Source organism: Bactrocera neohumeralis, chromosome 5, assembly GCF_024586455.1.
Source record: "Bactrocera neohumeralis isolate Rockhampton chromosome 5, APGP_CSIRO_Bneo_wtdbg2-racon-allhic-juicebox.fasta_v2, whole genome shotgun sequence".
Taxonomy (NCBI): Eukaryota; Metazoa; Arthropoda; class Insecta; order Diptera; family Tephritidae; genus Bactrocera; species Bactrocera neohumeralis.
The window spans coordinates 56,554,740-56,579,099 of NC_065922.1; the positions used below are offsets into that span (position 1 = coordinate 56,554,740).

Below are 24,360 nucleotides of genomic sequence, written 5' to 3' on the forward strand. Positions count from 1 at the left end.
AAAAAAGGTTGCGTGTTATATGTAAATAGGTTAAATCGGGTCCATATTTCTCTAAGACCCTATATACCTAGTATACAAATTTTCGAACTTCCGAAGGAATTTATATCGCATATGTTGCCCAGTAGATATGTGAGTTGCATAATTGGGCTTAAAATGAATAAAATCGGATGAAAACTCGGCCCAGACCCCATATAACTAAAAGACCTTATGTACCTGATGGTTGTTTCCTGGCTTTAAGCTTTGCATGTTGAAAGAGTATGAAATGTTCAGTTATAACCGAACTTAGCTCTTCCTTGCTTGTTTAGATAACGTGAAAGATGCACCTCGCTCTGGTCGACCTATCGCTGAAAAAGTCGATGAAATTATGAAAAAAATTAACCAGAACCATCACATAAGCAACAATGACATCGCTAAGGGACTTAGCATTCATCATCAAACGGTTGTGAACCATTTAAAAAAGGCTGGCTACAAAAAGAAGCTCGATGGGTACCACCTGAATTGTTTTTGAAAAATTTAATGGATCGGATTAACATCTGCGATCCTTTGCTGAAACGAAATGAAACCGAACCATTTCTGAAGCGAATGGTAACAGGAGACGAAACGTAAATCAAATACGACAATGATGTGCGAAAAATAACATGGTCCAAGCGTGGTGAAATTCAACAAATGGTCGCAAAGCTAGCACAGATGTCTCGAAAGGTAATGTTGAGTGTTTGGTGGGACTGAAAATGAATCATCCGAAATTCGGAGTCAGTGGCGTCAACTTTAAGAGCGCAACGTCCAACTTATGGTCCTCATAATCGTCCTGCCAGATCAACAATTAAGCGTCTAGTGAAAAAATTTGAATCTACAAGCACGGTTCAAAATGTGCTAGTGAGACAAAGAAGTTTCCATAGTGTCGAGAATATTGCTACCGCTAGCGCATCAATTGAGGAAGACCCAAATCAGTCTCTCACACTTCTTTCTCAATTGTTGAACATTTCTGTGACGTCGTTGTTTATGAAAATATCTCGGCCTATATCCTTGCAAGATCAAATTGATGCAAGAACTGAAGCCATTTGACCAACATAATAGTCGCATGTTCATGAAGTGTACTCAGCAACAACTTGAAAATGATCTGGATTTTCATGGAAAATCATCTTCAGCGATGAGGCTCATTTGTGGCTGAATGGCTTCGTCAATAAGCAAAATATGCATTTTTGGTCAGACAGCAATCCACACATACCTCATGAGTCACCATTACATCCCGATAAAAAATACGGTTTGGTGCGGTTTATAGAACGTCGACGTCATTGGTCCATACTTCTTCCGTTATGATCAAGACCGGCACGTTACTGTGAATGCGAATCGCTACCGTTCACTGATAACCAATATTTTTGGTCCGAATGGGATGACATGGACTAGGACAATATGGGGTTCCAACAGGACGGCGCAACAAGCCACACAACGAATGTCACAATAGATTTATTGAAATCCAAGTTTGGTGAACGTGTTATCTCACGAAATGGCCCTGTCGGGCATAGTCGACACATTATTAATTTTCCTTTCAAAATTAAATGTTTTACAATTTTTGGCGTAAAACCTGTAAAGTGTTTCTAAAACTCTGCTGGTTATATTTTCGACAGTTAATTCTGGCAAATCTCAGCAACACCTTGACCCATTTTATTTTGATGCTTTGAGTTAGCACTGTTGCTGCAATTGCAATATTTGCCTCAGGCTTCAAAATGAAATATGGTTGGAACCTTTCTCTTAACCCTGTTCCATTTTTAAAGTAAGAGATGATAACTGTTGCAATTCCTGGGGTCTGCATAGCTTATGCAGCCTATTGCTCAGTGTCACAAGAGTTGGTATTAAAAATCCTGTAATAATATTAATATAAATTTATATTTTAAAGAACCAAAATATGAAAATACCATAGTTACTGTTGTTTTCTCCTTGAAGAAAGTCCAGGGCCTTTGCAATTGGTTCCATTACAAAATTGTACATTTCCAGGTACTGTATGTCTCTTGCAGAAAACTGTGGCAAAGTCAACTTATCACACAGATTATTTAATTTTTCTTTATAGCAAAGTAGTTTTTTAACTGCGTCATGCAATGACTTCCAACGAGTAACAACGGGCAAAACCAACGATGATCCCAGGTGCCCTTCAATTATTTCCGACAATTTTGGCCACTTGCCATTCTTTCACAAGTTGTAGCATTTATCGAATGTCTAAAAAAATTAACATTAAACACATTTTCACAATTACAAAACGTTTTCTATTGCATTAAAAAAAATGTTTCGTTACATTTTTTCAATTTCAACGATTATTTTTTTAATGCAAAATAATACCATTTGTTCTGCGACTTACTATCTTATACTGGATATTCAGTGGCTGAAATTTTATCGAAGCCGGTTGAAGCAAGCAAATTCAGAGTATGGCTGCAACATCTCTGATGTATGGGCAACAAACTTTCATTATCAAAGACTGGCATTTCGTCATTAATTTCATCTTCGAAAAAGTCATTTCCCACACCATAACCTCTGAACGCTTTTACAAAATTTGAGCCGTTGTCCGTAATGGTCAAGACAATGTTTGAGCTGTTCAAACCAAAGGCAGTGTTGATTTCAGTAATCATCTGCGCAATATTTTCCGCGGTGTGTGCCCCACAAATCCTTCTACATGCCAAAGCTGCCGATTTGCGTTCGAAATTGTCTGTAAGCCAATGACACGTATATCCAAGGAAGCTTCTATGATTTGCAGAACAAACATCTGCTGTGGTACAAAAATATTTAGAGCAAACCATATTTTCTTTTACATTTTCCATCATGATGGTATATTTTATTTCCAATTTCTTAGCCGCTGTTTGCCTACACATCACCTTCATACCTGTACTTTGAAAAAGATCTATAAAGGATTACTTTTCCAGAATGGAAAGGGGCAATGAACAATCAATCATTGCATGTAACAGTTTACCATCGAACTCAGATTGCATGTAGGGGAGGGGCCACGCCCATACCGCCAAAAGGGCTGTTTTATAACTTTTGTATGTTTTAAAACATTCACTATGCTTGACTTGCAAATGTTTGATGAAATTTGAAGTCACTTCACCGCTTCCTCTAATCACTCGACGACATGCAACGCACTTAGCACAAGTTAACTTATCGGAAATCTAACAATAAAAATTATAAATTCATAGTGTGCTTTAATTTAAAAACTTTAAAACTAACTTTTTCCACTTCTGTGTAAAATTCTTCTTTGAAAATAATTTTTTGTGAATTCACACAGACTTTTTTTAGGGCCGGTCCTGATTCCGCACTTAATGAGCTCTTTCGTTTACTTCCAGTAGTATTAAAGTCCAGATCTTCAATACTGTCGTCTGCAGAAAAATCGGTTTCGGAAACATGAACAGACATTTAGACCTAAAAATAAATTTTATTATTAAAAGTTAACAACAATTATGTTTAATACTCACAATTACAATAGTTCGCAATTAATGTTTTCCTTTTGCTAGTTAAACTCACACCTTTCTTTATGAATTAAAACGTGATTTCTTGGTGTCTTGCTACTTGATTTGGCACTCTTAAAATTTAAACGCAGCTCAGTAGTAAAGCGAGTTAGTTATTATGTAGTACATATGTTTGTATGAATGTTCAAATGCACACTGGGGAGCAGAAAGGAACGCATGTTTGCCTTTTTGAGACATTAGCAATTTTTTTTCACGATACAATTTTCTGGATAGATTTTTATACAAATGTAGTTCATCCTCTAAAAAATGTCATATGAATTAAAGTTTAAAACTGTATACAAAATTTATGACATCTTACAAAATTTCGTACAAATTTCAAAGACTTTAATAAGAGCGTTTATAATATTTTTGGGTATGCAGTTTTATAGTCCATTCAATGCTAGTATAATAAAGAATCAACATCAAATTTTCAAAAAACCTATCGAAAAGAATGTATCATCAAAATCAATGCTAATACCTCAAGAAAGCAAATATGTTCTCGGTTTTGCTCCCCACTGTAAGTACATTCAAGCAAAAGAGTTGCAAAACAAAGTGGCAAAATTCTAATGAGCACTTATGCTAGCGAAGGTACATACATATGTTACATACATATGTGCAATATCTCCAGCTTATAAGCAAAAGCTAAGCCGACGATACGTAAGCATGCATAAGTTAAGTGTTAGTTTGTAAGTTTGTTTGTAAAATTGAACTAATGTTACTAAATTGGAGTTATTGAAATGCAATATTTAAGTGAGTACTATTTGTGGAATTGTCAATCGATGGCAAACAAAATCTCACTAACCGTACTTCTGAAATGTTGGTATTAAAGAAAGCAAATAAAAAATAAATTATGTTTGCCTAATTTTAGTGCGGCATAATTAGAAGTCTCTACTCAAATATATGGTTTATTTTGAATACATTTCCTCATACTGCTTCAGCTTATACATATACATACGTAGTATTATTTTTATTCTTTAAGAAACAGTGTTATGTTACTGAAAAATGTTCATTATAACTAAAGGTGTTCACTATTACTAAACCTTTAATGGTAGTGCAATTTGTTTTTCAATATGAATAAAGGTTTTGTGATAGTGACATTTTTTCCACTATCACTAAATTTTCAGTGATAATGGATTTTGCTGTTTAACTACCACTGAAGAAATAGAAACCTTATTGTACCCTGATAACAAGTATGTAAAGTGTAAAAAATTCGAATTACTAATTATTATGATTAGTAATCATTACTTAACAGCTTTGCTTGAAAACCATTGAAAATTGCTTACAGGGTCTGGACATCTGCAAGCATGCTCGTGGTGGCCATGCAAAAGAAATCGAAATCCATATATAATGGCATCGAATGTATTTTCACAGAATGTCGTTGTTGTCCCAAACGTTCCCGTTTTTATTTTATTTTGTAGCGCTCCTTTTGAAAAACCCGTTATGTTGAGAACAAATTGTTTTCTATTCCTTTTCTTCTACATTTTGTCACTAAAGCTTTTAGTGGAAAATTTTATCATTCCATTTACCATTAATTGTTTTAAAAATGAAGAAAGTGTGCCAAAGAGTCTTAAAAAGAAACAGATTATTATAATTTAATATAATTTATTTTAGTAACACCTAAGCACAATTGTTATCAACATATTCATGAAAATATTTAATGCTTCCATATAAAATGACGTTTTTGTACTGAGATTGTCGCTTTGTATGAACTCTCTTGCTTAAATAAGTATTTACATATGTATGTAAGCACATACGCTAAAAAGCAACCATAAATCACTTTGATGCAATTTGGGAAACAGTGGAAAATTAAAAGAGAAATAAATGCATAAAAACATATTCAGATAAAACACTTAACATCACACACGCGCACACAGAAACACATAGACGACTGAAAGAAAAGTAAACTGCAGAGCGCGGAGGCAGGGACATAGGCAGTCCTGGCTTAACGTCCATCAACGCTGTTATGTAACCAAAAAAAAACAAGTAAGGAAGGGCTAAGTTCGGGTGTCACCGAACATTTTATACTCTCGCATGGTAAAGTGATAATCGAGATTTCATTATTCGTCATTTAAATATTTTTCAAATACCGTATTTTTGTAAAGTTTTATTCCGCTATCATCATTGGTTCCTAATGTACTATATATTATACAGAGAAGGCATCAGATGGAATTCAAAATAGCGTTATATTGGAAGAAGGCGTGGTTGTGAACCGATTTCACCTATATTTCGTACATGTCATCAGGGTGTTAAGAAAATATTATATACCGAATTTCATTGAAATCGGTCGAGTAGTTCCTGAGATATGGTTTTTGGTCCATAAGTGGGCGAGGCCACGCCCATTTTCAATTTTTCAAAAAAGCCTGGGTGCAGCTTCCTTCTGCAATTTCTTTCGTAAAATTTAGTGTTTCTGACGTTTTTTGTTAGTCCGTTAACGCACTTTTAGTGATTTTCAACATAACCTTTGTATGGGAGGTGGGCGTGGTTATTATCCGATTTCTTCCATTTTTGAACTGTGTATGGAAACGACTCTCTAGAGTTTGGTTGACATAGCTATAGTAGTTTCCGAGATATGTACAAAAAACTTAGTAGTGGCGGGCCCACGCCCACTTTTCCAAAAATTTGCGTCCAAATATGCATCTCCCTAATGCGATCCTTTGTGCTAAATTTCACTTTAATATCTTTATTTATGGCTTAGTTATGACACTTTATAAGTTTTCGGTTTCCGCCATTTTGTGGGCGTGGTAGTGGGCCGATTTTGCCCATCTTCGAAGTTAACCTTCTTATGGAGCCAAGAAATACGTGTACCAACTTGCATTATGATATCTCAATTTTTACTCAAGTTACAGCTTGCACGGACGGACGGACGGACGGACAAACATCCGGATTTCAACTCTACTCGTCACCCTGATCACTTTGGTATATACATATAACCCTATATCTGACTCTTTTAGTTTTAGGACTTACAAACAACCGTTATGTGAACAAAACTATAATACTCTCCTTAGCAACATTGTTGCGAGAGTATAAAAACAAAATGCAAGTAAAAACGATTGTGCGTACAACCTTAATTGACCTTCTTTTTTCTAACCGCACTGTGAATGATGTGTAGGTGCAGCTGTAGGTGGTTCTGCATAATAAAGTTAAGCAACGAGATAGAGGCATCACTCGCTAAATGTATGTATGTATATACATGTGAATATGGCAGTGGGCGCTGGTAACATGCGTGTGTTTGTGTTTTAAATTGAAATGTGAGGGAATTGCAGGCTGAAGGCAGCCAGCTATCGACGGCATAATTTCAAAAGTAACTACATTTGAGTGCAAAAAATAAAAACTCGGCAAGCAAACTCAATAAATCTGTAATGGCAGTGCAAGATATAGAAGCATAGAGAAAAAGTGAAAGCAAAAACGCCATGATGTTACACTTTTATTACGTCTTCCAAAGGCGAAATGCAGAAATAGCAATGAAAAAAGTTGAAAAAAGGAAATAACTGACAACTGAAATTTTTTGTTCGCTTTCAAATGCTGCAAGTTTTTGCTTTTAAATGGCTTTAGTTTATTTTGTAATTTGCATGGGTTTTCTTATATAAATGGTAGCGCATTAGAAAGCGAACTTTTCCGAGCAGTGACAGTGACAGTGAAAGTGACAGTTGTGGATAGTTTCTGCTCTAAGCAAAGCAATTTAGCGCTGACTGTTGGCAATGGGGAAAACTATAAACAAATGGTTACATGTCAGCCATAGAAATCAATATAATTACACAAAGTGTGTTGGTTTTTAAAAAACATGTTGCCTAGTCGAAAAAGTCTGTTCGTATTTTGTCAATAGATGTAGCTGCAGTCGTATATCTCCAGTGCTACCAATCACATTGTGTCATACCATATAGTGTTAGAAAGGTGAGATTTTAAGCATCATTTAACCAAAAAAAATTAAATTCGGGGAAGTTGAAAAATAATTACAGCTGTTCAAAAATGAGTGAAAGTAATGAAGAAATTCGCAATAATTTGAAATTTTTGTATAAGAAAGGGAAGAATGCCACGCAAAGCACCAATGAAATTTGTGAAGTTTACGGAGACGATGCTGTATCAGTTCGTGTAGCACAACAATGGTTCGCTCGCTTCCGTTCTGCAAATTTCGAAAATTTCGATTTACACTGATGGCATAATGTCTCTAGCAGAAAAATGCCAAAAAGTAGTCGACCAAAATGGTATTATACTACATATTTATTTATTTATTTATTATTATAAATATAAAAATAATAAGTTGAAATTTGATTAGAAATACGAAAAGACTTTTTAGACTATTCAATATAATCATAACCACTACTCCGACCACATTTTATATGAAATTTTCGAACTACGGGTGCCAAGCTGTCATTATTTTTGTAATATTGTTCAATAGTGAAGTTTGCAACAATAAGGTAACAAGATTTTGGAAAGGGTAGGAACCCGTTTAAATTGTTTTTGACATTACAGCACATTATTATCAAATAAAGATGCTCTATGAGTTTTTTTAGAACACTATATACATTTATACCGATACCGATCGTTCAATTTGTATGGCAGCTATATGCTATAGTAAACCGATCTCATCAATTTCTTCGGAGATTACATTGTTTCCTTAGGAAATAAAATATACCAAATTTCGTGAATATATCTTGTCAAATGTGAAAGTTGTCCATACAAGAACTTGATTCCGATCGTTCAGTTTGTATGGCAGCTATATGCTATAGTCAACCGATCTGAAAATTTTCTTCGGATATTACATTGTTGGTTTAGGAAATAATATGGACCAAATTTCGTGAATATATCTTGTCAAATGTAAAAGTTGTCCATACAAGCATTTGATTCCGATCGTTCAGTTTGTATGGCAGCTATATGTTATAGTGGTCCGATATCGGCCGTTCCGACAAATGGGCAGCTTCTTGAAAAGAAAATGACGTTTGCAAAATTTCAAAACGATATCTTAAAAACTGAGGGACTAGTTCATATATATACAGACAGACGGACAGACAGACGGACGGACATGGCTAAATCGACTCAGCTCGACATACTGATCATTTATATATATACTTTATAGGGTCTCCGACGATTCCTTCTGGGTGTTACAAACTTCGTGACAAACTTAATATACTCTGTTCAGGGTATAAAAATGAAAAAGACAAGGAAGTATAATGTTATTTATTTTTAATCGTTTAGTCGGCTTTGTGTAAGGCAAAAACTGGTTTCTCGGTTATAACCTTAATGCAGTAAATCAATTTGGCTGTGCGAAATTACTAAAACACTAATTTTTTATGCCTTTAGTGTAAAAATGGGGAAATCTGTACTTACTTTCCAACAGCTCCTCTAAACTGGCTATGTGATGAGATAATTTTTGGGTGGCTGTCACAGCAGCTGTTTATTACACCTGTAAATAAGCATGAACGTAATAAGTACATAGAGTTGATAATTTTTTATTTGGCGACAGTTGGATTTCCCAGATCTGAAATCCTTCTCTTTATCTGTTATGAGTATATTAAGTATTTAAATCTGCTCCCGCTCAACCTTCTCCTATTTATATATGTATACATTTCAAATGCTTACTTGTTTAATACTAATAACTAACAATTAAATAAAATAACATTATCACTTGCCTACGAAAAAAGTTTAACCAATTTCTATTTATTTCATAAAACTCCGAAAATATACAAACAATCATTTACAACCCAACTATGCTGTTCAAATAAATTACTAAATGGATTATGCGCCTTCAATTATGCTTCAAAATTGTGCAAGACAGCCAACCCCACCCTGTATGCACACTACGTTTTCAACACACTCGATCAGGACCACAGTGGCATCGTTAGCTTTGAGGTAAGTAATGAAAGAAAAAATTAACAAATTTTTCTACAATTACAAAACATACATATATACATACATATATAAAATATGGCTATATATTTAAGGTAAGATGTTGTAGTAACTACTTGGAAGAATATTTATATTTACATTCGATTGCTTAATAAAAAAAAATATTTGCATATTTTTATCCTCTCACATCAAGGCACTCTGCAACCTCAGTTAAATGATCAATATTCATTTTAAAGTTAATTAACTTCACGCGCTTCAAGTGAAAAAAGAATAAAGTATTTTCTGAACCCAAAACAATTTATTTTAATTAAATGCGGAAGGAACCCTTTGTGGAAGATATAGCAATCGCAGATGCTAATGAAACCATGCATTTTAATGGCAACGGTTTGCGCAATTCTTTCTCGTTTTTGTTCTTATTTGACAATTACCAAATTCTCTTTCTCTTTTCGTGCCTTTTTGCCTCGTATGAATTAATGAATATTGGTTTAAACTGACCGACAAGCAAGTCACTAAGAATGTGGCTCGCAAACTCGTAAAGCAGCGAAATTTATGGCGCACTGTTGCAAACAATAAAATGCGAAAATGTAAAAAATAAGACAAAGGTATTGAAAATCTTAGTAAAAACGAAAAAATTCCGTATAAATAACGACTCAGTTGTGTTACAATGAATAAAATTCATTCGCAACTAAGTCAATGATAAAATATACGTTATGTACTATCTACATGTAGGTATTATCCAAATATAAGATTGGGACAAAATTCGTGGTTTGAAGGCAGGCTAAAGTAGCATTCATATCGAAGTCCGTTAAGTGTTCGGATGTAGGGGTCGATAATCAGTCTATCAGTCTTTTCTTCTATTTACCTTAATCGATGGAGACCTGTATATAACTAGCATTTCGAAAAACCGAAGCCAACAGCACCTAATATTAAAAGAACTTTGGTGATCAATTCACCCTTATTAATCGGCCGAAAACTACGATTATCAACGCATACTTTGAGACATTCCACCTACTGGGAATGGAAATTAAACGCCTGTGAAAATTGGTATTAGCTACTAAGCGTTTAGCTAATTTATAATTTCGAAAACAGGAGTCTGAGCTCTTTTTTATGGCTTCTTAAAGAACTACATATAGCAGTCCACGTGCGATCTGCGATCAGCCATCTAACCTGGCCTGACTGACGTACTTGAAATCAAATCGTTCCGGATACTATAGCATTTTAAATTCCTACTTTTCCGGAATCAAGCTCGATTTCTTTGCATGCCCAGCGAACCGCACACACATAACTTCCCTCTCTCTCGGGTTCAACACCGTTGAAATAGCACGTTTATTAGGTCTACTGTTAAAAAAAACTTTAATGACAACCAATCGAAGTCTTACCACCCAATCGGATACTAGATAACCGCTACAACAACAATAACATAGCTTTTTCCAATCAGTGTCCAAAGGGTAAAGTTAAAAATTTCACCGGATGGCAATTGTGAAAGTTTCTTGGAACGACACAAATTTTCTCGCTGTGTGGCTCATGGAGCCGTCCTGTTGGAACCACATATTGTCCAAGTCGACATCATCCAATTCGGACCAAAAATATTCGGTTCATTGAGCGGTAGCGATTCCCATTCACAGTTACCTGCCGAGTTTGATCATTACGGAAGAAGTACGGCCCAATGACGCCACCGGCCCATAAACCGCACCAAACCGTAGTTATTTCGGAATTATATGGTGACTCATGGAGTATGTGTGGATTGCTGCCTGACCAATAACTCACATTTTGCTTATTGATGAAGCCATTCAGCCAGAAATGAGCCTCATCATTGAAGATGATTTTTTGATGCAAATCCGGATCATTTTCAAGTTGTTGCTCAGCCCAATTCATGAATATACGACGATTCTGGTGGAAGAACGGCTTCAGTTCTTACGTCAATTTGATTTTGTAAGGATATAGGCCAAGATATTTTCATAAACAACGACGTCACAGAAATGTTCAACAATTGAGAAAGAAGTGTGAGAGACTGATTATGATGACCATGAATTGGACGTAGCGCTCTTAGAGTTGACGCCAGTGACTCTGAATTTTGTTAGTAAATTTTAATAATTTTGACTCGCTATTGGATTGTATATTTTTCCATAATGAAATGGCAAACCTTACTGAAGAGAAATGTCAAAAGAGCGGAGAAAAAATGGCGTCGTTTGCAGTCCCTGCCGGTCTACTTTTGTAGCGTCCTTATTGAAAACCCCGTTATAAGCTCGTGCGATTTACAGAATTTTCGGTTTCCTAACCTGATGTGGAGTAGCTGTTTTTTTTTTTATCACAAAAAATAAAATAAAAATGTCATAATATTCATTTAACTGTTTAATCCCATAATTACTTGTTATTGGCATTTAAGGTCTCTTGCCATAATAAATAGTACAGAGTAAGATTCAGTACATTTCTACATATAAATTTTACTGACACACATTCATTTATGTACCGACCCTTCCGCCGCGCATTCCACCCAATTCGCTTGCAATGCGCGCCACTAATATCACAGAAACATAATGTGGCATTAACATTTTAAGCTCGCTTCTTGTCATTTTGTGTCACTTGATTAGGTGTTTAGTGTTGTTATGTGTTGGTTAACAACGCGCTGTATTAAAGGTCAACTGTCATGACACAAACAAACACATCAGCATTGACTTCAGCCGCATATTATTATGTAGCGCTCACTAAGAGGACCCTTGTGTCTGGGGCCATCAATGCTAATGCGCCACACATCCCTGCTGTGAGAATTTCACTATTGCCGATGCTGTGCAGATACACTACTATACATGTATACGTACATACATAAGTGTAAATATGTGTGAATTGTATGCAAGTAAACATTAGCGCTCCCTTTCAACAAAAAGCCACGCCATCTCCGAGTTCGGCGTATGACTGCGTCGCCGCTCACAGCTTAATGAGCTTTATAATATACTTTATGTTGATAAGCATTATTTGTTTACTTTTTGCGCCGCCGCTTCTGTTCTTTACTACTCGGTCTGGCTTTTAGTGCTGGTCTTCTTGTTTTTTGCTAACATTTTTTATCGCTTAGCAGCCACTCTTGCGTACATTTTTCCGTTTCTTATTTATTTGTACTTTGCCTTTGTAAAGCTCACTTAATGGCATGACCATATAAAGAGTGTTCCTCAACACAAATTGTCTGTGACGACGACCACCGGAATGTACGTACGCAGCGCGTTTGTTTTTAATTTGGTCGTTGTTGTTGCTTAGAGTTATAACATTTTTGAGTGCCCTCCCCTTATGTGGTGCAAGCTGCCGTTTATGCTCTTTTATGGCATTAGGGGTTCACAAATGTGCTTTTTGTTTTCATTTAGCTTCTCCTTCGCCTCCTTTGGTCTGGCTTTTGTGGTTGTCGCAGCGTCTAATACAAATATCGACCTTCCAGTAACTCCCAAAAATTCAGTTAATTTCTTTATTGCTTCGGTGCGCTGTGTTGGTCAGCTTAATATCATGCTGTTGTGTTTATTTGTCCGTCTCTTATCGCTCTGCAAATCTTTGTTCAACATTGTGTTTATGGCATCGTTTTAGTGCCTAATGCCCTGCCTGCCCTAATTATTCAATCACTTATTTTTCATGGTTCCATCGTTCAAATTAATTTCGAGTTTGAGACAAAACATTTTGCGGTCGAGAAACATACAGTTTTTCCAGTAGATAAGGGTACTGAGTACCTAACTAGATGGGTCGTGAGCTAAAAGCAAGGCCTCTGCGAAGCTATAGCTAAATAAACTAAAAAGTAACATATTTCCTCATTGACATAAATCTACTTAACTGAGTATACTTTTTCGAAGATTAATTCTTGAAATAAGTCTAGTAATACTGCAGCCTCCTTCATAGAAGTAAACATCCACTCATCCTTGAACTCATTAACAGTGCGATCTAGGGGGTTCGGTGCTCCCGTGTCCTCGCTGTCGCAAAATCCTTTTAGCCATAGAACGAACGCAGGAGATCTAGAGATCTCTTTTCCCTCAGTAAGGCTAGCCTTTCCCTAGTTATGGGGCATCTAATAGGCCTATTGGCGTTCACGCTGTAAGGTTGGGAATCTTAGCAGACGACATCTGCAGAAGCTGTATCTAAGAAGATGAGGTGGAAGCAACACAACAATGTCCCGCATTTGGGAGGTCAAGATATAAACACTAGGAAGCGCATAGCTTCAGCTATCCCACCGAGCTGTCGGGAATGGAAATTAAACTGCAAATTTGTACTGGCTACTAAGCGTTTTGCTAAATTTATATGTTCGAACACAAGAGTTCTTCTTTTCTAAGGCCTCACAAAGAATCCTAAACTATTAAGACTATGATGTTTTTGCGAAAATGGGTGTAATTGCGCTTGCTTTTTTAAATCGTCTACGAAAAGTAGCAGTTCTGTTTTAAAAATTAAGGAGATAGGAAAATGGGAACACGAAAGTTATAGACACAGCGATATCCTGAACTAGCTCAAATATATATTTAAATACATAGATCGGACAACATTCTCCCTGGGTGGGATTTCAGTAGTGATTTCCAGCTGAGATACCCTCTCGACCCGAATGGAGAAAAGGTTTAGTAACGGAAGAACAAACTAGAGCTGAAGATATCTATCCATTCGTCTACCAAACTCAGCTAGCATATTTAAATCAGAAGTACAATACATAGAGAAGTATCTAGAGCTCTTCTGAATAAATCGGGAGGATATAGAGAACTGCTCAGGCAATATTTAAAGCCTTGTGGTCAAAAAATGTAAGGAGGTTTTGTGCTTACTGGTAGGTGAACTCTACTTGTAAATAATTTCGCTTTCTGATCAAAGAACCATTTTCGATAACGAAAAATCAGACGAGTTGGTCAAGTCAGTCTGAATTAGAGAAAAAACCGTGGCCGCTAGGAACGATCTATAGGGAGCCGAACACGTCATTTTAACAAATAGCTAAGAACAGATGGAAATATAAACCAAATGCTAGATAACGAAAAATATATGGCTAAAATATGACAAGACAAGAACTAAGGACTTATTAAATGGCTACAGCAAAAATACATATAGACTTACAACCCCCATAAAAGGGGATTTGCCATTTGGGTAACACACGTTTAAAACACACGTTAACACGTTGTCTTATAACAATATTGTATTAAGCTACAAACTCGACAGCAGTAAGAGAAAGTACTATGCGAGTGCCCAATTCTATAAAACCCCGATTTAGAACCTTTCAAATCCATCAGTTGCCAAACCATGATTGTCTATTTACAAAAGCACAACGGAGATAAGTAGTTTCATTGAAAGGTACCAAAACTAACAATTGAACGAGATAGTTATATTTGAAAGTCTTACGTATAGTGTACCCACCATGCGCCATATTTGGCGTTAATTCAGCCCGAAGGCATTTAATGTTTAAAATTATATTGTCAGTCCCAGTTTATGTAGTTTGCTTTAATTTCAAAACACCACTACTTATTTTTGAAAGTTTTAAGTATATAACGAGTGATCCAAGTAGAAGAACTTTTTTCAATAGTCTTTTTTTGACAGATCATGCATGAGTGGTCTCAAGCTGTTATGTTTTTTCATTCGGTATTGTTTGGCATTTCATTGTGAAAAGCCTACTTCTGAATATGTTAAAAACTGTTCAACTTTATTACGAAAATTCACGATCTGTAAATAATGTATAATATTCGAGCGAATAGACCACGTCCAGCATGCAGTGAAGAAAATATAGCAACCTTACCTGAGAGCGTACACGAAAACCTTGCAAAGTCGATTCGGCGCCGTTCACAGCAACTCGGACTAACGGATTGAACGACTTAAACATTTTAGATCGAGATCTTAAATTTAAAGCGTACAAAATACAACTTGTGCAAGAACTGAAGCCGCTCGACCTTCCCAGGCGACATGGTTTCGCTCTATGGGCTCTTGAAGATTTCTAAGAAGATCCGAAATTTTCGACCCTAATTTTGTTCAGCGATCCATTTATGGCTCAGTGGATATGTACGAGACGAAAAGCAACCTGAGGAGGTTCAAGAGCTGCCATTTCATCCAGAAAAACAACGATTTGGTGTGGTTTGTAGGCCGGTGGAATCATCGGTTCATATACATATGTATCTTCAATGAGTTTATTGAGAGAACACATTCACAGTTTCGGCTGGCCGATTGGCTATCAAGATCGTGTGTTCGGAATATGTAAAGTCTAAAACCTATGCGAATAATCACGCTTCGATTTAGGACTTGGAGCAAAACTTCAGGCAAGTCATTTGCCAGTTATCAGTCGAAATGTTCGAAAGAGTCATCGAAAATTGGACTCAACGAATGGACCATCAGAGACGTAGTCGCGACCAACATTTGAAAAAGATAATCTTCAAAAAATATTCTTTCGAATGATAATAAACACTTTCCATTAAATTTGAAGTTTCTGTGTTTTTTATAGTAGGGAACCTCGAAATGGATCACTCTTTGTGTAGTTATATATAGTCTCAAACGAGTTGGAATTGTTTCTTACGCGATATGTATAGTACCTAGTCATTGAAAGCAAAGAACATACAACCTTAGATAAATTGTACGGGTTTTAAAAACTATTTAATCTTATTTATTTTAATCTATTTTATTTAATTTAATTTAATTTTATTTTTTTAACATATATATATTTTTAAATTCACTTTAGTTTTATTTCATTTATTTTATTTTATAATTTTTTTTTTGAAAATAAATATTTTTTTTTTTTTGTTATCCACCTTACTACCCGCATTTACCGCAAATGTAACCCTAATACCACTTTAGATATATGCTAGTGATTTTTAGAAAGTAAATTGCCATAATCGTAAAACTTTGGCTGCAAATGATGTCTGTAATTAGGGATAATTAAAAAGTAAATGAAAATGTTAAACCATAAACATTAAATGAAGATAGCTAGAGAGAACACTTTTAATGGCCAGCAAAAGTCTTTCTGAATTGTACATATACGCTGTTATATGTTTTTTATAAGTTTTGAAGTCGCTATTAAAGTATATTCTGTAATAGATTTGGAAATGAGTGCTGGATGACCGCAGGCGTTATGTGGCTTCTATTACCCTTAAAGTTATAAAATATTCGCAGCGCTTTATGGGACTAAAGACCGCAATGCAGTTTGCTGGTTTAAAGCGGATTTTAAGTTAAAATCTTTCCTGTCATATTATTTAAGTATTTATATTGTTATTATTAATATAACATATGGAGTTTGGTACTTCCTTTTTTAGTCAAATTATGACAATTGTCAAACAAACTTTTTCACTGGATACGTAGCCTTTCCTTCAGCTGTAGTTTCATTCGTCCTTACTGATGATATAGTACTATGGGTATATAACGAAAGGTTCTTCTTGTTATTGCTAAATATATAACTATTATACACGCAATTATTCTTAAATCATCTGAGGTTGTTTGTCAATATTTTCTCAAATTATTCTTTAATCATTCGAGGTTGTTTTGGGTGCGGTTATGAGGAAACGCCTTCCTTTTGAATTGCTTAGCAGTTGTTTCGCGGCTTTTTGATATTGCCCAAAGTTATTTTAGATCTTCAAACTTTCATTGCTATTTCTCGGTAGCAAATTTGCAAAAGCAGTTTATTTATAACATTAATCGCCATCACCAACTTTCTCCATTCATACGCACGCATATTCACCGCAATCCTTAAAACTTATTATATACTTGTGGGCAATTTATCTCCGTATGTTTGTGAATAAATATTAATCGTATGTATTTGTGTGGCTTCGTGATTGTTGAGTCAAAGCAATTTTGGCTCCACAGTGTTCCACCACTTGAACGCGAAAATTTACAGTCATGCAAATCCTCCATAAATTTCAACTCAACTCAACTCGTGTCAAGTCAACCTAAGTCAAGTGTGAGCGCGCTGCTGGAAGTTCCTTGTGGTGGTTTAAGCTATGCATGTGTTATATAATAAATATTTAAATATTTGGTGCTGTGCAGTCATCGACGTGTTCGTGTTTCGTTTTCATTATGTTGAGGCATTATTCAAAACAAATTTTGCGTGACATTAAAGTTAAGATTGAAGGAGGAAAAGCAGAAATCAAAGGAACTGCGAGTGTAATTCAGCAATAAATATTTAAAACGGAAATGTCACCAAATTCAAGCATTCACAAGCCACACCTAATAATAGAGGAAAATAGGAAGACTGTTACTGAATGAGGTACTGTTGACGCAACGATTTGCCACATACCCATCTACTGGAAAAATAATGAGCTTGCCGGTTAAAAAGGAGTTCCACTTAGCGACTTCTGATTTTTGGCTTTAAGGGCAGAGTGACTAGAAGATTAAAATTACCTGTCATATAGGGGTCATCACAGAAAGACATTAGCGAATATGTTTCTATCCCGAAAAAGTCATTTCTCCTTAAAATATATAACCAAGGCCGCGCCTACTTCTCGCTTAACAAGCAATAAAAATGTATTGACACAATACTTAATAAAAATAGTACTCGAAATATGAGTTAACAAAATTTCTCGAAGACGTGATCTCAATTCCAAAATTTGCCTGCCTTCGAGTCAATACTACTATTATTATAAACAAATAAACAAGTGGGTTGGATATGATTGTATATTTATAAGTGTGTACCTAAAATAGATAAAATGTACAAAATATGAAAAAATGCGCAACACAGCACCCAGCGCACTTCCGTGGAAATAGAATTAGTAAATGGGATATATTTATATTTACTTTGCCTCACTAAACGAGCACAGAGAAGAGACATCATTCCTTGCTTTTTCGTAATGCTCAAGCACTTTATAAATAATTCAATTTGGTACACTTTGAAGGAGATTTAAGTGCTACAAAAAATACAACAAGCATAGCCGAACACGTGACTTTCATTCGGCGTGCCATGGATTTATATCACGCTAACACCAAAACTCTCAAATTATAAATAAGAAGAATTCGAACAAATGCCGCCTTTGGTCAAAGAAAGTCAAATGTTCCGCGGAGGAGGAAAGCTCAGCTGAAGGACTGATAAAGGTATTTGCGTTTTACCATTATTACTGCAGTGTCATGACGTAAGTAATGAAAATTCAAACTCGGTAACAAAGCAAAATAAGAAGAGAAATATTTATTAAATGTAAAAACAGTGAAAAGAGCAATAACAGTAATCACTCTTAATTATCAAATTTATTATTGAGCTAAAATTAAGTTCGACACATTTAACCATACAATTTTATATATTATATATAAACGGGGATATAACGGGTGATCTAAGTAGAAGTGCTTTTTTCAATAGCCTTTTCTTGGCAGATTACGCATGAGGGGTGCCAAGCTGTTATGTTATTTTAGTTCAGTATTGTTTGGCATTTCATTATGGAAAGACTTGCACCTGAACAATGTTTACTAATCGTTCAACTTTATTACAAAAATTCACGTGCTCTAAAGAACAAGAAACACAATTGACGTAAGCAACCTACTATTCGCAACACCATCACCCATCCTGGGACCAAGAATTCATTATTGTATAATATTCGACTGAATAGACCACATTCAGCACGCTGTGAAGAAAATATAGCTACCGTAGTTGAGAGTGTACACGAAGATCATGGAGACTCGTTTCGGCAACGTTCGCAACTTGGACTGACGTATGGAACGACTTGGCGCATTTTACGTCGAGATCTGAAATTTAAAGCATACAAGCTTTGTTCAAGAACGGAAGCCGCTCAACCATCCCAAGCGACATCGCTTCGCTCTATGGGCTTATGAAGAGTTCCAAGAAGATCCGACGTTTTCGAACCAAATTTAATTCATCGATGAAGTCCATTTCAAGAGCTGCCATTTTATCCAGAAAAAACAACGGTTTGGTGTGGTTTGCAGGCCGGTGGAACCATCGGTCCATATATTTTCAAAAACGATACCAGTGAGAGTGCAATCGTCAATTGCGACTATTACCGCGCCATGATAACCTACAATTTAATAACTTAAATTGAAGCTTGTGATCTCGGAGATATTTGGTTTCAACAAAACGGTGCCACTTCCCATACATCGCATCAATCAATGGATTTATTAAGAGAACAGTTCGGTGAGCACACAATTTTACGTTTTGGGCCGGTCGATTGGCCACCGAAATCATGTGATATCACACCGTTAGACTCTTATCTGTGGGGTTATGTAAAGTCTGAAGTCTATGTGGAGAACCTCGCTTCGACTCAGCCCTTGGAGCAAAACATCACGCATGTCATTTGCCAGTTAGCAGTCAAAATACTCGAACGAGTAATCGAAAATTGAACTCAACGGATGGACGATCTGAGACGTAGCCACGGCCAACATTTAAAAGAGATAATCTTCAAAAAAGAAATACCAAAGAATGCTCTTTTGAATGATAATAGACATTCCTCATTCAATTTGAAGTTTCTGTATTTTTTCTTTAAAAATGTAGGGAACCTCGAAAGAGAAAACACTTTATAACAAACAATTTCATTAAAATTGAAAATCCTATTCGTTTCTGGTTTAGTGTTTAAACTTTGTGTAAGCCATCCGTCTTCATTTCTCTTCAGCAAACTTGTCGTATTTCTAAACGATGTAAGTCAATAAGATTAAATCTGCTTTAACTTTTAAAAACCACAACCGCAATGATTTAAAAGGTCATCAATTTTCAAAATCTTGACGTATTGATTTTGAAAATTGATTGTCCATATTGTTTTATGTGAGGGAATACAAACTCTCTAAGGTATTGTTAGGTGTAATGAAAAAATGACGATGAATATACGGACTGGAAAATTAAACAAATACATCAAAAACTAACCACTAAATTAGCTTGAATAAAAATAAGGATCTAAAGATAAGGACTTTTAAACCTCACCAAAAATATTGGGGATCAACTGTAAGTGGCGCACACCGTTAAATATTGAAGCTCAAAACGTCAAGTTTACGAATGGTACGATATATTGATCGTTCCATCTATTGAGGAAGGCAAGTGGTTTATAATTGCCGATATGCTTGCGTTGTATACTGAAGTAGAATTTGCTTAAGTCTACAGAAGCATATAACAATCTTTTTTAAATTTTTCGAGAGGCATTTGTGAAGTATTTGGCAGCAAACTTAAATCTTTGGAAGAAATTGTAAAATGAAACCTAAAGCAATGGAAGACAATTGAATTCATGAAATTTTAAATTAAATTTGATGAATTGTAGATGTGTATTAGTAGTACTAATCTCCAATTTTCTCAAACGAATAATAAGGATGTCAAAATATGTAACTCTATGGTCAATTTCATTGCAAAGTTACAGATAATTTACAAAGGCGCCGAGTAATTGAGAATTTCACACTTCAAAGTAAAGCTATTTAATAATTCGAATCAATAGAATATCTCAGACGAAAATTGAAGTAACCCAATCAAACTAGATTACCAATTGCGTTCAGTAAATATTTTCTTAATGCCATCGCTTTTAACAAAATATTAAAAGAACTTTTGAAAACAAGCACCGGTGAGTAGAAAAAGGCTTCAAAATGTTTAATATGGTTTAAAAATCTTAAATATTTTAAAGATGTACTATATGATCTGCAGCTATTCCTGCAGATTTTCCTACTCATCACAAATTAAATACCTTAAAGTCAATTGAACCTTAAAATTGTATACCAAATATGCTTTGGCTTATAGATTTACATGAAGATTACTGCCTACATACAGCGGCTTACATTATTTTCAATTACAATAATTCTCAAATGCTAGCAGCACTTCGCGCCATACATATTTGTGCCTAAATACGTTAAAGCCCATTCCAATTCAATTTGTCTGTTTACGGTAATTTCATTCGCCATTTTCTGAGTGATAAAAATAAATGACGCACTTCAAACTGTCGTGAACAACAGTTGTCAATTGGGCTTGTAATGAGAAAAACAGCCGCCGATAACGAATGACGAGACATTTGTGGTCACCACACAACAGCTGGTGTAGAAATATCTACCAGAAGATTTACATTTGGTGAGAGTTGAAAAATATTCAACTTTCATGGCAAGAAAATTGTTTGTCATTAGATTTTTCTTCTTGTTTCTCTACTGATTTTACAGTGGTGTTTTGCAAATTATCTACGAGCATTTGTTTTTCCTATGCTTGCAGGACTTTGTTCAAGGACTATCGATATTGTCGCGCGGCTCTGTGGAGGAGAAACTACGTTGGACATTCTCGTTGTACGATATCAACGGCGACGGCTTCATAACGAGGGAAGAAATGACTGATATTGTGACTGCCATTTACGAACTGATGGGACGCCTACCGGACGAGTGTCCCGAGGAGGAGAAAATCAAACACAAAGTCGAACACATATTCCAGGTAAGTAAGTGTGCTGCTAGCTGTTCATTTGCTAACTTTTCACAAGCCGTAAAACAAATGTCGATGGAATTGAGTTGTTTTTCTTAGCAATCGTAAAATTTAAATTCAAATAAACGAACATAAGTTTTTGCATTAAGCTTATGCAGCAAGCTTATAAGCACTATAAAGAGCTCGGCGGAGTACGAGTAGAAGGGTAGAAATTCCAATTGTAGCGCACGTCCCTAGTGGGCACGTACCTAAGCAGAAATGAGAAATTATTCCCGTAAAGCTTCGGTTTGCAATTATTCGGCTTGTTGGTTTGTATGTACTATATTGGTTACGGTATTAAATTGCCTCACAAATATTTCCTTTTGGTTCATCGCGCTGTTCTGAATTAATGACCTGTGGGCTTAGTGAATTATAAAAGCTAATCTCAGCGCAAAGTTAAGCAAATTGCTTTTAAATACAAGTATTATATTGATGCCATGAAAGCACAAGTATAAATGTTTGCAAATTTTTTGAACGAAAAAAAATTAAGATTAAGACTTAACAAAGATGTTAATAAAATATGGAAAATTATGGCAACAAATATATTAAAAGATGGTGGTAGAGAAATTTTGATATATTTCTTTGCGTTCTTGAAAGATTTTTGTAAAAAGTATCAAATTAAGAATTTTGATTTGATAAAATCGTCCGACCGAGGCGACCAATTGATTGGTCATTTCGTGGGATAATATGTTCACCAAACCAGGTTTTCAATAAATCGATTTTGACATTCGCTGTGTGGCTTGTGGCCCCGTCCTGTTGGAATCACATATTGTCCAAGTCCATATCATCCAATTCGGGCCAAAAATATTCGGTTATCATTGAGCGGTAGCGATTCCCATTCACAGTGACGTGCCGATTTTGATCATCATGGAAGAAGTACGACCCAATGAAGCCACCGGCCCATAAACCGCTCCAAACCGTAATTATTTCGAAATAATATGGTCGGTTATTGTTTTTGGTATGGAGTATGTGTGGATTGCTGCCTGACCAATATCGCATAATTTGCTTATTCACGAAGCCATTCAGCCAGAAAGGAGCCTCATTATTGAAGATGATTTTGGATTGAAAATTCGGATTATTTTCGAGTTGGTGCTCAGACCAATTCACGAACATACTACGATTCTGGTGGTCAAGCGACTCCAGTTCTTGGTCAATTCGTTCATGTAAGGAATAAAGCCAAGATCTTTTCGCAAAATTCGTCACAACGGTGTCACAAAGATGCCCAACGCTTGAGAAAGACGTGTGAAAGACTGATATGGGTACTTCTTTGTCTCACTGGCATGGGAAGATATTGTTCTGTGTCTGTGGATTCAAATTTTTCCACTCGACGCTCAATTGTTGATCTGAGAGGACGATTATGACGACCATAAATTGGACGTAGCGCTCTTAAAGTTGAGGCCACACCTGTGGATAAAAATATTAAATAGTAGGCGTGGCCCCACCCTCTAATTTGTTTAATGTGCATATCTCCTAAACTACTAAAGCAACAACCAATTTTGCTAAGCTCGAATATTATAACAACTCCTACGAACAGTGTGAAAATTTATAAAATCGGAAGCTAACCCCGCTCACTCCCAATATAACGGTACTAGTTAAAACTACTAAAAGCACATTCAAATACTAATTACGCCAGAGAAATTAAATTTTACCTCAAAGATGGGATGAGAGGGCTTTATATGAGCCGGTATGAAACTTGCACAATGGGCGTGGCACCGCTCACTTTTTGGTGAAATCCCATACCTAGGGACCCGACCAACCGATTTCGACTAAATTTAGTCCGCAACATTCTTAGCCCATTCCTATATCACATGTGTGAAAATGGGCGAAATTGGACTACAACCACGCCTACTTCTCATATAACATAATTTAAATATTCATTTGATTCTTTGACTTTCCAGTAGACAAATTAATTAATATAAGGAATAAAATTTTGCAGTAATTATTTCCTTAAAGTATGCACGTTTATACCAAAAATTGTCCAAATCCAACCAAAATTGTTCAAGACCCTAGATACCGAATATGTGGATCCCAGTATCTACAGTTGACTTTTGACCGAAAATATCGGTCAATGTATGGAATATACAATTGAAATTCAGCGAGAATCCTTTTCAAACAATAGTAACTATGTGTATCATGCATGCATCAATTGGGTTGAATCGGGTCAATACTTTCCTGAGCCCCTATATACCTCATATAAAGATTTTCGAACTTCTAGCTGACTTTGTACCGCATATATTGGCCAAAATGCAAGTAATCTCAATGAAAATGATAGAGCGCGTTTTTCTCATAACAGTATGTCTTTGTGCCTAAAATTGATATATTTGCGTGAAAACTTGACCCAGCCCCCATATAACCATTACGAGGATTTTCGAACATCCGGCTGACTCTGCTCCATATGATTGTTGATTGTATGACAGGTACCTCAATGAAATCTAAGGAACATTATTTAGTGCGTCTCATGATAATAGTTAATAGATAAAATTAGGTTGATACTACCCCAAGACCCATATACTATGTATAATGATTTTGGTTTATCTAGCAAATCGTATGCCGCATATTTAGGTCAGTGTATAAGTGTTCGTTTGCACCTGAACTTAGCCCTTTCTTATTTTTATTGAATAGCTTCGCCCAAACGACGCATAACAAATAGTATTCCCTAAACATTAATGATTTTTTTGATGTGCCATTTGGCACAGATGTCACTGT

The 24,360-nt window shown here is 35.7% G+C and overlaps 1 protein-coding gene across 1 annotated transcript in view; it reads left to right on the top strand.

Annotated features, from left to right (window-relative positions):
• Positions 1-24,360, top strand: part of LOC126759229 (uncharacterized) — a 237,392-nt gene that overhangs the window by 207,784 nt on the left and 5,248 nt on the right. The window contains 2 exon segments of the mRNA XM_050473936.1: positions 9,262-9,335; positions 21,415-21,627. Of these exon segments, the coding sequence (XP_050329893.1) occupies positions 9,262-9,335; positions 21,415-21,627 (287 nt within the window).